At 34.0% G+C, this 13867-nt stretch overlaps 1 protein-coding gene across 5 annotated transcripts in view; it reads left to right on the forward strand.

Annotated features, from left to right (window-relative positions):
* Positions 1-6334: 6334 nt before the first annotated feature.
* Positions 6335-13867, forward strand: part of LOC104586729 (mitochondrial Rho GTPase 1-like) — a 59655-nt gene continuing 52122 nt past the window's right edge. For 2 of the 5 annotated variants that reach the window (XM_088902998.1, XM_088903001.1), the window contains exons 1-6: positions 6354-6645; positions 6738-6974; positions 7198-7330; positions 7463-7612; positions 8030-8206; positions 8335-8586. In XM_088902998.1, coding sequence (XP_088759124.1) covers positions 6760-6974; positions 7198-7330; positions 7463-7612; positions 8030-8206; positions 8335-8586 — 927 coding nt within the window. In that variant the 5' untranslated portion in view covers positions 6354-6645; positions 6738-6759. Of the gene's footprint in view, positions 6646-6737; positions 6975-7197; positions 7331-7462; positions 7613-8029; positions 8207-8334; positions 8587-13867 lie in introns of all 5 variants that reach the window. The other 3 variants (XM_088903000.1, XM_088902997.1, XM_088902999.1) reach the window with 3 other exon arrangements.

Consider the following 13867-nt stretch of genomic DNA (forward strand, 5'->3'; position numbering starts at 1 on the left):
AATTCTTAATGATTTTATGATGCAAAATATGCCTAGTGATATTATATTTGAGGAGGATTGGGAAATAACAATTTGTATAATAGATTTTTCAAAATATTTTTATAATGCAACTAATGAATTATCGGGTATTTATTATCCAACTAATTATAATTTAGCTTATCAATTAATGATGATTAGTGATTGTTTTGCAAAATATAGAAAGAATCCACAATTTAAAAGTATTGTTGAAATAATAGAAAATAAATTTAAAAAATATTGTGAGAGCATTTATACTCGTTAATGCTTAGATACAATATTAGATCATAGGATTATGAAAGATAGTTTAGATATTTTACTTGAAACATATTGTGAAAATATGAATATTGAAATTAAAAATAAAAAGAAGAAATTAAGGGTTTGTTCGTTTGCTCTGACGTCTAACCTCCAAAACTGCAATAATTACATTAAGAGGTATATTGGCATTGGTGAACTTTTCTTTTTCTGAACTCTTAATGTAGAGAATATTGTTCTAAATTCTGAAAAAATGTCAAATGTCCAATTTTACCCCATATAAGAGAATTTTTATTTATTTATATAATTCAATAAAAAACAATATTAAAAATTATTATAATAAATATTACCCAATATTAATTATTAATAGTAATTAATTAATAACAAATCAATGATTAATTCATTAATTAATAATTAATTATTTATGATTAATTAATACTTATTATTAATAATTAATATTTATTACTAATAATTAATTAATAATAAGTAATAGTAATTGATTATTACTTAATTATGAATTGTTATTATTAATTAATTAATTAATGAAATATTATTACTAATTAACAATTAATTAGTAATTAATACTTAATATTAATAATTAATAATTCATAATCAATTATTAATTAATTCAATAATTACTCATCACTAATTATTAATTAATCATCAATTATTTATTCTTATGATTAAATAATACATGTTTTTAATAATTAATATTTTTATGAATAATAATTAATTAATTATTAATAAGTAAAAATAATTAATTATTATTACGATTAATTAATAACTATTATCAATAATTAAATAAAATAATATTAATAATTAATATTTAATTAGTAATTATTAATTAATGGAATTGTATGGTGATAATTAATATTGTAATTAATTAATTTATATTAGAATATTACTATAACATATTATAATGAATATTGTAATATTAATCATTAATTTGTAATGTTAGTAATATTATATGATTATATTATTAATATTATATTATTACTATTCATAATCGTTAATACTATTTAATATAAATAATTATTTGTTTCATTATAATATTGTAATTGGTAAATAATATTCTAAATAATTAGTTATAATAATTAATATATTATTAATAACACTATAAGTCGATAATGAGTAATATTGTTAATGAACTATTATTATGATAATAATATAATATGAATATTATGGTATATTATAATATTACATTATAGTAATATTATAGGGAAAATAAAATATTGGTGGTGGGGTACGATTGGTCTTCATACGAGATGTTATAAGTTAATTGAGCATTAGAGGGGCAATATGGGTATAATCTATTAAAATAATGGCTTGAGCCATTTGTACTTTAGCTATAATTAGACTTCAGTGTTAAGAGCCACCGAACACCTTTTTAGCATTGAAATTGGTACGAAACCACTTCAGCGTTAAGTGATCAGAGGCATTGAATAGGGCCTAATAGTTTATTATTTGAAATGTATATTTCATATATATCTGAAGTAACAGGGAATAATAAAAATTCTACAACTTATACAGTTGCATCTTCCACTTTTGAACTTTAGTCCAGTAGTGGAAAAAAAATTATTTAATAAGTAAGTGGTAGAAATCCACTGTCTCGATAACAAGTCATTTATTGAACTTAATTTTTATTTACAAGTAATTTTTTCTACTTTAGGTGATTCTTCGTTCACATCGGAGCAAATAATTTGATATTTTAGCATGTTAGAGTGAACATGCAAAAAATTATTTAGTTCTTGTTGCCATTGCATGTGATGTACTAACCCCTTCGATGTCTATAGCTCAATTTTAGTCTTGTTTTAATGCAAGTATTAGGGTGTTGCACTACAAAAAAAGTTGTATGAATGATGAAAGTCTAAAGATGTGCATCTGCTTTGAATATTGACTAGATGCTGAAGATAGATTACAAACAAAGGATGGCATGACACTACACCTTATGTTTCACTTGAAGCAGATGATCGAAGTCAAGAACAATAGGAGAAAATGATGAAGTCAATATTTTTTGTATACTCAATAATTGTATATCATTTTTTTCAAATTATTGTAAATTTTGTTTTAATTTCATTTAATTTATTTGATATTTTATAATAATGTAATTTTGTATTTTTAATTTGTAATTGTATTGTATTTTTTATATTTTATTAATTTAGTCAATTTTCATTTTTCATTCACCCAACCATTGTATGCTTTGTATAATTCAAATTTAAATGAAATAAAATTCTTATTTTTCTTCAAATTTGTTATTCACTTTGAGTCTTTGTCTCTTTGACTTTTTATTTGGTTAAGTATTTTTTTCCATTTATTTGTTAGATTTCTTATTTTTTTCAAATAGTTTCTAAAAGAATGTTAAACATTTTAGTTTTACTTGGCAAAGAAATAAAAAAAAAAAAAAAAAGTTTGGCCCGATTTGGCCCATCCCCAAGTCTCAGCCTGTGGCATGGCTTAGGCCCGTGGCACGGCATGAGCCCCACATGAGCTTAGGCCATGGGCCATGCTGGACCAACCCCCCAAATTATCCCCAAGGAAGGTGGCATGGCACATCACACACTTTGCACGAGCCGGTTTTACACCTCTACATCTCCAACCCCAAAACGCTCACAAGAACATAGGCTGTTGGCCACAACAACAAAAGTTATCCAAGTTTTTTGTGGAGTGGACATCTAGTATTGGAATGGACTTGTCCCCGTGCATAAGAGGTCCCAACATTCAATCGGATTGGAAGGACCCATCCCCAAACCGACTGTCCATGGGGATCAATTTGTCGTGGCACTTGGTCCAAATTTTCAAATACTTTTCGAACAATTTATTAGGGTTGTGTTTGTTTTCAGTATAAATATTTTGTCGATGTAATAATACATCATTAGACTTCAACACCGATCATTTAAATGAGTGAACCATTATAGTGAAAAGGAATGATTATCAGTGCAAATAATACATTGATTTTGCCAATATTGTCTTTACATCGATGTAAAATTACTTTCAAAACAGATGTCGACAAATATATATCGAAAGTGGAGTTTTAGACGGATCTATATTTACACCGAAAATAAATGCAGCATAGGGCTTTAAAGAGGGAAGTCATCGCCCATCAGCATGGCAAAATGTCCCGTTTAGGAGGCATCCAAATTTGCTACAAACAAAGCGTGTAGAATGGGCTATTACATAATACAATCATGAATATGTGAAGGGTGATCCGAATTCATTAATGTTTTAACAATTGAAACGAACGTCAACCAATGGAAACTTGTTGATTGTGGATTTGATGTTCCAATTGGCTAGCAATCTAAAATGTAATGTTTTAAAAAACGACTATTCGGAACCATTATGACCACCCGTTTATGGGTTGATTGTTCGACCGTACGGTCCAAATGGATGGCCTGTTTAGACAAAAAATTAAAATAATAATTCAAATTAAAAACGACAAAAAACCATTGAATGAATTGAGTGGTTTGACCATCTGGGTCAACAGGCTATTGGCCGATTCAACGACTTTTTTTGCTAGGGACCGTGTTTGAGGTAAAATGAAACTGGTTGTCGGTTCGATTTTTGATTATTTTGGTTGAAACCAAAATTTAATAATATATAATAAAGTTTGGTTTATTCGCTTAACTGAACTTCTATTTCTAAAAACGAAAATTGAAATATTCAAAAACTGAATTAACCAAAAATAAAAAACAAACAAAAAATGATACCGAAATTCTCAATTTGATTTTTCAGTTTTAACCGAATAATGCTCACCCCTACCACTATGCCATACTCCATTTTTCAATAAAACACTATGTCATACTCTAATTGCTTGTCATAACTGTATGCATTCTAATTCTTAACATCTTTTTTTTTATTATTGGTGGATGTTTGTCAATAAATGCTAAATCTGATTATTAAAAATTATATGTGCATAAATATCAAAACAAGTTATGAGAATTAAGGCATATATACACACGTTTTTGTCTTTCCATAATTTAACAGTGATTACCAACTTTTTCTTGATATCTCACACTTTATATAAACCATTAAAGTATGTTTTTGATGTACAAATAACATATCTATAGTCATCTAAAAGTTACATTTGCTGTCATTAATATATATTTTTTGGTTTACTCAAGTTCCCTAGTGTATCAATGCATATATCAAATTTCCTGTTGTATCCATGCATATCCAAAGAATATTGTGTAGGGATGACAACGGATTAAATTTGGTATGGATTTGCCTCAACCCTAACTTAATCCTCTAATGTCCCAACACCAACCTGATAAGTGTTATATAATTATCAAGCCCAACCGGACATGCAACCTTTCAATTGTATTCTTTATTACATATTTTGAAAATCCAAAAGTCATTAATTTGAGTTGGAGTTTGTTATGGGTTATAAGGTGGAGTTAGAAGATAGAAGATAGAAGATACAAATTTCAATTGTATTCTTCTTCCCATTTAAAATAAGAAGAAGAAGAAAAAACAAAATCAACATGAAAAGAAAATCCTAAGATTTAAGGTTGTGGAGTTAGAAGATAGAAAATTAGGGGAAAAAAATCATGTAGGCTTGTATAGGAATGCAAATGGATCGGATAAGATTCAAATCCGACCCAACACTGATTATGTCAGATCTGATTGGATCTGATATGACTCGATTTGAATTCGAATCATATCGATAAGTCAGATATTTGGATCTGATCCGATCCGACTTGTTTTCTTTAAAAATTAACATATTATTAAAGGTTTGATTCAATTGTGTTCGTGAAAGCAAAAATTGTTTGCACATTCATGTCAGAGACGTGCTAATGGGCATGTAGGCAAAGCTCAAACCAAATAGGATTCAGTTCAGATAAGAATCAGTGCTTTTCAACACAGTGTTTATCTGGATGATAGAATTGGTGGCTTGTTCACAACCTGGATCAAGTCCACCTTTAACCCACCATATTACAAAAGTTGATTTAATGACCCATCAATTTTGGACGGTTGAACCATTGACTCATTTACCCAATTCACCAGTTAATAGGTCATCGATTTTATATTATGTTTATTTTAATTTTGTTTATAATGATGGCATCATGAATTGGCTCTATTGACATGGATGATTGAACCACTATAAAAAATGGTTCAACCAGGTGCGGAGCTTGGGGGACCTAGGGGGGCCATGGTCCTCCATATGCCCACAGTCTCCACTTATGTTATGGATGGTCCCCCTTCCCCCCTACCCCCCAAAAAAAAAGAGACTTCAGGGTTGAGTTTGAAAATGCTGATATGAACATCTTCAACATAACCAGAAGCAGAAATCAATAAATCTAATATTAAGTCCATACTATTATGGCTGTTAATAGTCCATACCATCAGGGCTGTTAATAGTGAGATATCTATGCACGGCAGCCCTGATACACTGCCATCTGGTTTGGGCCTGAGCCAGAATCTGGTTGGTCAGGGGTGCCCATTAGGTCCAATTGATTAAAAAATGGTCTTAATTCTATTTTAAAATAACAATTTAATCCATGAAATAAGAATATAATATATTTTCTGCATGTATGTATTGCGTATATATGTAACATAATTGGAGAGGGCTCTAGTCGGGTCAAAATTGGGTTGGACTCTGGCACCCCTCTTGACAGAGATTTTGATCTCAAAGCAACCAAGGATCCAAGCCCAATCCATATGAAAATATTGGGCTGCGTTCGTCCAGGCGCTCTACTTGGGCCCTCCCAAGTTGAAACCCTAATTTGTGAGTTTGTGTCTTTGATTACCCATCTTCACTGGGTCAGAGCACATAAACCTTATTAATAATTAGTGGGTTCTGGTGGGAACTTGGAACCACATGTGTTTTATATCGGGTCGGGTCGGATCGACCATAGCCTGACATCCATTGACAGGTGATAGCCCTTCACACCACTTCATCCGCAGGCCCAAGTAAAGGAACCCTTGATCCAAAATCCAATTATTGTGGGCCCATTTCATATGCTCAGATCTGCACGCCAAACGTGAATGCGAAGTCATATGGGCCCAGTCTACCAAAAACATTTCATATGGGCCCAAAACTGTTGCCGGTCTCTCTCCAACCCGTATTACTCTATTGTCTACTACCAGGCCGAACTTGGAGCCTCTAGGGTTCTCACGTCTCGCATATGAATATTTCAGTGTCAACTGAAGTTGGCAAGAAACAGTCATAGAAATAGACAAATAGAATTAATTTAAACAAAAACAAAATAATATATATACCCAAATTCTTGAATTTTATTTTTCAATTCTCAGTCTATTTTGTAGCTTCCTTCCCAAGCATTTGGCTATTTCAGTTTCAGCGCTCGAGTTAAGGGTGTCGACGGTTCATTCAACCGCCGAGAAATCCATTGAAGTCTAGAGGTTTTTGAGGTTTATATGGTTAGCTGAATCTCCTTCTTCGTTCGATAGTTAGGGCTTCTTCTTCTGCTTTTGATATTTTAAGCTCATCAGGGTTCTTCTCCATTCCATAGATTTTATCTGCTTTAAATTTTAATGGCGGGGTCTGCTGGGAACGCAAGCTCGGGCGGTCGAAGCAACGTTCGTGTCGTCGTTGCAGGAGACTCTGGAACTGGGAAGTCGAGCTTGATTGTGACAGCTGCAGCTGAGGCGTTTCCCAGCAATGTTCCACCAGTATTGCCGCCAACGCGGTTGCCGGCAGATTTCTATCCTGATCGAGTTCCACTTACAATCATCGATACTTCATCAAGGTTTCATATTATTGTTAAGTTCATTTACAATGTCTTATTCATGGCAACTGGAGTTATTTGTTTAAATGTCTTAGTGGTGATCGAGTTCCACTTACAATCATCGATACTTCATCAAGGTTTCATATTATTGTTAAGTTCATTTACAATGTCTTATTCATGGCAACTGGAGTTATTTGTTTAAATGTCTTAGTGGTTTATTTGTTAATTTTCCATATTCTGGTAGATTCGACAGCAGGAATACTCTTGCCGAGGAATTGAAGCATGCTGATGCTGTGGTATTGACTTATGCATGCGATCAGCCTGAAACGCTCGATCGATTGAGCACCTTCTGGCTCCCAGAACTTCGTCGTCTTGAGGTTTTATACATTTTATGATACGTCTTTTTGTTTCTCCTACTGCTGATTGAATAGCTGGTTGTTGGTCGCTTTTGCCATACATTCTTTTAATGTTTATTACTTGTGTTGATATAGTACCTTTTCAAATTTCAGGTGAAGGTGCCTTTGATTGTGGTTGGTTGCAAGCTAGATTTGCGGGACGATAATCAACAGGTGAGCCTGGAGCAAGTAATGTCACCCATCATGCAACAGTTTCGGGAAATTGAGACTTGTATAGAATGTTCTGCGGTTAATCAAATTCAGGTATTTTAAGTTTCCCCTCCTTATGTCAGTGCTTCCTGCTTAATCTTGTGTGTGTGTGTGCTTTTTATTATTATTATTTTTTAATTTTGCCCTTACTTGGGAATACATTCAACCAATTTTGTTTATTGGACATGATCCTATTGGCATCATTGAGCAATATTTCTGCTGTACCAGTTACTTTAATTTCAATGATTTTCCCCTCTCCTTGCTGAAATATATTTTTTATTTGGCTTGTCACTTCAAGGAGTGTAAGAGCAATAATGGGTTAAGGTTGCAAAATTTTAGAAGGTTTTAGAAGACAATCTAGGACTCCAGGATTGTAGCTTGGTGAATCCCAATAACTGTTGGCTTCACGATTTAATCTGTCTTGGCTTTTCTGTTGTTAGGTCAATGCGAGTTGAATCTCTTCCTTTGCAGGTCCCTGAGGTTTTTTATTATGCTCAGAAAGCAGTGCTTCATCCCACTGCTCCATTATTTGATCAAGAAACAGAGACCTTGAAGCCCCGGTGTGTCAGAGCCTTGAAACGCATATTTATTTTGTGTGATCACGACAGGGATGGTGCTCTTAGTGATGCAGAATTGAATGATTTTCAGGTAACTTTTTATCATCTAAAATCTACACTATCTTTTACCTTTATTAAGTGGTTCTAGTGGTAAATTGATGCATTATATTCATCTTAAATGTATAACATTTTGAATGGACTTGTAATGCTTGTAAACAGGTGAAATGTTTTAATGCTCCTCTCCAGCCCTCTGAAATAATGGGTGTTAAGAGAGTTGTTCAAGAGAAGTTGCCAGAAGGGGTAAATAGCCGTGGTCTTACCTTGACAGGGTTCCTTTTCCTCCACGCACTTTTCATAGAGAAAGGGCGACTTGAGACCACATGGACTGTCCTGAGGAAATTCGGTTATGATAATGATATCAAACTCAGGGATGATCTACTTCCAGTTCCACAGAAACGGGCTCCTGATCAGGTATTTCTATTCTTCAATTGATGCCATATCTTTATGGCTTCATATTTCTTTGAATTTATTGAATGCTTTGTTATAACTTGATCTGATTTTCTAGTTCTCTGATTAAAGGGAAAGCTGAACTTGCTCAAGTATTTGGTTCTAGGGTCTTCAGGTCTTATAGATTCATTTATGTAAAGCATTCAATATAAATTTTCCATATTTGTAATAAATGTCTGATTTCTAGAGTAAATTGAAGATGTGAAGTATGTGAAAATAGGTGTGAAATAAGAATGATACACATTTTTGGCTGGACATGTCACATGTGGTGGACAAGGAATTGACAGTAAAAAATGAAGTGTCCAACATGGTGCGACTCCTCTGTGGAGGTACTCCAACATCATATATAACCATTTTAGCCCCAGTTATGCCCCTTTTTGTGTATCAGTATGTCTGTCGAGTCTTTAGATCATCAATTCTGTTTATTTTCATACTCCTCTTCATGGTGGAATTGGGGCGGTTGTTTTTCTTTTTAATTTATTTTCATAGGAAAAATGTGAGTATTATTTTTACAAAAAGTTAAGAGGCACATGATAGCTACAGGAAGCAGAAAAATTTAAAAAAGATAAAACCTGTAGAACCTAGTTTGATAAGATATGACCCACTGCAAGTCCTTCACAAGAAAAAAAAAAAAAGAAAAAAGCGAATGCCATCTGATCCAACGAATCAGCCAAATCACTAATAAAAAAATAGCCAAATCATTAGTCCCTTTTAATCCAGCAGAAGTGCAGAACCATATCTTTCCTTTGGCCACTAATGATCTAGCCTCCCTATTAAGCTGATAGATTCATAGACCCAAGGAGGAATGGACCATCATTTCCATCCCTCATCTATCCCATAACAATCTGCATATCACTCTCAACCTCTACTCTCACACATCCAAGGGAATGTGCAAGGAATAGCTTTTTGAGAAGAGATAGAAGCTCAGTGCTGATAGTCATTCGAACAACTGAACTTGATTATCCATGCAATACCTCACACCATGGCCCAAGTACTCTTCCAAGACCAGGACATCGATTCCCCAAAAACATCCATCAAAATTCAACTTGATGAATTCAGATGAAGGGGGCACCCAGTGCTGGACAGGTATGTCTATTGCTGCTGATAGAGAAGCCACTGCATACCATCCCCTCAGTATGTAGTGGAGAATGCATGTAACTCCTCTATATTATGTAACTAGTATGCTATTCCAATAATCATGAGGCTGGTTGATCTTACTCCTTGTTTCTTATTAGAGAAAATCCTAGCAATCCTTACCTCTTACATTGTCCAAAAGACTGCTTCTCTTGAACACATGCATGTAATCTTTCCCCTCAAATGTGGGGGAGATAACCAAGCCAAGTCAAACAATACTGGAATGTCTTGTGGTTGGGAACCTTCCAACTCCAAATAATGCAAAAAATGTTCCCAAATTCCTAAAGTATAGGCACAGGAGATTAATAAATGGTGAGTGGCCTTGCTGTAGAAATCACAAAGACAACAAATATGGGTTGAGAGGGCTCAATTGGGTTCCTGCATTGAAGCATACTGCAAATGTTAATTTTCTTATGTATCACCTCCTGACCAATGCCCTGATTTTTGGTGGGATGGAAGTCAGAACCTGACTGAATAGCTTTATCCAGAAATACTTGGTCCTAATTTCAGAAAATCAGGTGTATCATAGTTGTTTTTGTCATGATTTAATTTGTAGTTTAATAGTATATTTTTTGATTAGTAACAAGATTCACATTTTATTAATTTTGTGGAAAGAAAAACTAATACCAACATTTCAAGTTGTTGGAATGGCAGATAATACAAGCTGAATACAGATAAAATAACAGCCGCAAGCTGGCAAATAGAAACCCATAAAATCACCCACTGTTTGAAATCAGGTCCAGGTCCTCTTGAAGCCCAACATTTCCTCCCTTTCCCTATGAACTTTACTTCTTCTAGTGCATCTACTGATAGATTCTATCATTTTCTGTGCTATGGGTTCATCTGAATGAACAGTTCAGATTGGCTACTAGAAATTTTGTTTCTCTTAACAGAAATCTAAGAGGCCAGGATCATCCCTTTTAGTAGTCAACCAGTCAATCTCTACTTGACAATCACCTTCCACCAACAGGTCCTTCCAAAACCTTGAGGAAGCTATGAGAGCATATACAGCACCCTGCATAACAAGACACAGTGCTAGGGCCCATATCCTTTCTGTACATTTTCTATCCTGTATGCATGGGTACAAAAAAAGTGCTATATTCATAAAATAGAGTAAATCAAAATTTAGTTTTAGTATTCTTCTTTTTGACTCATCTAACTATGATTTACATGCTGTGTCCTTGGTGTGTAGCTTGCTATTAGGGAACCATACCCTTATAATCAATGTTTTAAAAACTGACCGGAAGGCCGAACCATTTTTGCCTTTCGGTTGTGCGTTACCGGTTCGACCATCTGGGTTGAATGGGTCAGATTGTGCCACATTAGCAATATGTAAATTCATACATATATATGTATATATGCATACATATATATATATATATATTGGTATGTATAAACATGTATTTTATCAATAAATAATGTATAATTATGTTCTACATGTAATATATATTATTTTATATTTAATTTATGTTTTTAATTCAGTTTTAAATTTTTATTTGTAAAAAATATTAAAAATTGCAATTAGAGGCCAAAAAGTTTTTTCTTTTTGGCGAAAATAACGGGGCAAGGTGCCTACGACCCCTTGGGACGCATAGTTCTCGAAAAGCTACCCAAAATAAAAAAACCCCAATTGGACATTGGAGTGCAAAGTTATGGCCTCCTGAAGTTTGCATACACATTTAGTGTGCAACTCGTGACTCGATCACCGGGTTGAATGGGTGAACGGTCCAACTGTCCAGGTCGGACTGACAAGAGCTTGATTTCCCAACAGTTGGGGTTTCTTCTCATTGTAGGGTACTAGGATTCCACACCACAATACTAACACTGGGAAGGTCTTTGACAAGAGCCTCCCTATCAGCCATAGGCCAATAGGGAGAACTTAGGGGTGGATTCGAGCCGAGCCGAGCCAAATAGTACGAGGCTCGAGCTTGGCTCACCAATGTATTACAAGGCTCGAGCTTGGTTTGAGCTCGAGCTCGATTTGAAAAAAAAATTTATAAAAATAAAAATTATATATAAAAAAATATTTTTTATTTAATATTTAAAAAATAAGAATTATAATAATTTTATTATATATATTATTTTCTATATATATATATACGAGCTCAGTTCACGAGATGAGCTCGAGTAGCTCGTGAAGAGCTCGGCTCGTGGCCACCCCTAGGGATAAGGGAACAAATCCATGAGGAGCAACACATCACAAAAGTCATCCTTCTGGAAGCCAACCTGAGTCACTAGACCATTCACATGTATAGAAAATAATTATCCATAGCAATGCTAAACATCACAGAAGTTACCCTTCTGTAAGTAACCTGAGTCACCAAACCATTCACATGTATAGAAAAAAAATTATTCCATAGCAATGCTAAAAGTGATGGGTGAACACTAGAGGTCATTGGACCATTCACATGTATAGAAAACTTTTTTAGAGTACAAAACAAATAAAACTATACTCTTTGCATAAGTTCATTTATCTAATATTTGACTCAACTAAGCCTTGTCTGAACTGCTATGCTACATGAATCCTGTTCTGCCATCCCACTCTGTTCACTGCTATATCATTGCATATACTAGGGGTGCAAGTCAAGCGGGTTGGGCCGGGTTTATGGTCAACCCAGGCCCGACCCTAAAATTTGGGCTTAAGGCCCGAGTCCGAGGTCAAACATGATTTTCCCAACCCGAGCCCAGCCTGCCCTGTAATTTGATGCACTCGGGTTGGGCTCGGGCCCAGGTCGGGCTCTGGTTGGTCAATAAACTCACTCTAAAATTATACATATATAAATGTATTTATGCAAATATATATACATATATTTATTTATGTATCTAAATATGTATACAAATGTTATATATACAAATATGTATGTATATATATATGTATGCAACATTTACATATATACACATATATATGTATGCAACATTTACATATATACACATATACATGTATAAATGTATATAATTGGACCAGGCTCGGGCTACCTAAGGGCTAGGCCCGAGCCCGACCCAAAAAATAAAAAGCCCAACTTCTTGGGCCCGAGGACCGAAAATCCAAGACCAGCCTGTGTAAAATTCTGGGTTGGGCCGGTTCGGGCTCGGGTTGGGCCCGCCCAAGTTGCACCCCTAGCATATACGATATAATTTTTAATCATATATGTTTTTTTTTTTTATATTATTAAAGTACCCTTAGAGCACATGCCAAACTGCATGGTTAATTCTATATTGATGTGGATCTGTATTCTACTGGGTGTTAAACTAATGCAAGATCAGATCTTTGGCACCGTGTGTTTACAGGGTGAAACATCTAAGCTTACGTTATGGCATTACAAACACATTGGAAATAGAGAAAGAAGGACATTTAGGGATGAAATATACTGCAGAATATTTTACTATAAATTCAAATACATAGGTGCCATTAGGTGCCACATTAGGACAAATTAAGTATGAATGTCCCCTAGACACAAGATGAAGTGTTCCTCATGCACAAAATCTGATGCAAAATGTCGTGTTCCTGTTTCAAGTTAAATCTGGTCAATCAAATACATTTTTTTGGAATGTTAAAGTCAAATTAGCTATGTGGTGCTTACGAGAAGTCAAAATGGGAACACAACACCACATTACCAAACACTGCCTCTTTTGAGTAGTGTTGCATCGATGCTGACACAGGTATCAGAATCCAATATGTAGCTGGTGTTTGACCCAGAAATCTGAGAAAACAAGGACTCATGGATACGTCATAAAAATTATAAAGTATTCCATTGTTTTAGAATTCTAACATTATACACCTACAGGAAAAAGGTCTACTATTTTATCTTTGTTACTTGATAATGTATTATAGGAAACATGACATTCATTTTGTACACGAATTGTTCATTTATGTCAAATAAGCAAGAAGAGAAAGGAAATTTTATGTAGACCTATCTCTCAAGAATTTATGGAGTGTTAGAATCTGATGGAGCGTCTGGAACAGAAAATTCATCTATTTACATGCAATGCTGGTTTTGAGGCACAAAATGCTAAACTGCGAGATATTTTTTTTAAAGGTTAATGAAAGAAATTGTTCTGAATAGCAATTTTTTTTTTCAAAAAGATTTTTTTTTTTGAGAAGAATCACCTG

The sequence above is a fragment of the Nelumbo nucifera genome, chromosome 4 (assembly GCF_055504915.1).
Source record: "Nelumbo nucifera cultivar China Antique chromosome 4, China Antique-T2T, whole genome shotgun sequence".
In the NCBI taxonomy this organism is placed as follows: Eukaryota; Viridiplantae; Streptophyta; class Magnoliopsida; order Proteales; family Nelumbonaceae; genus Nelumbo; species Nelumbo nucifera.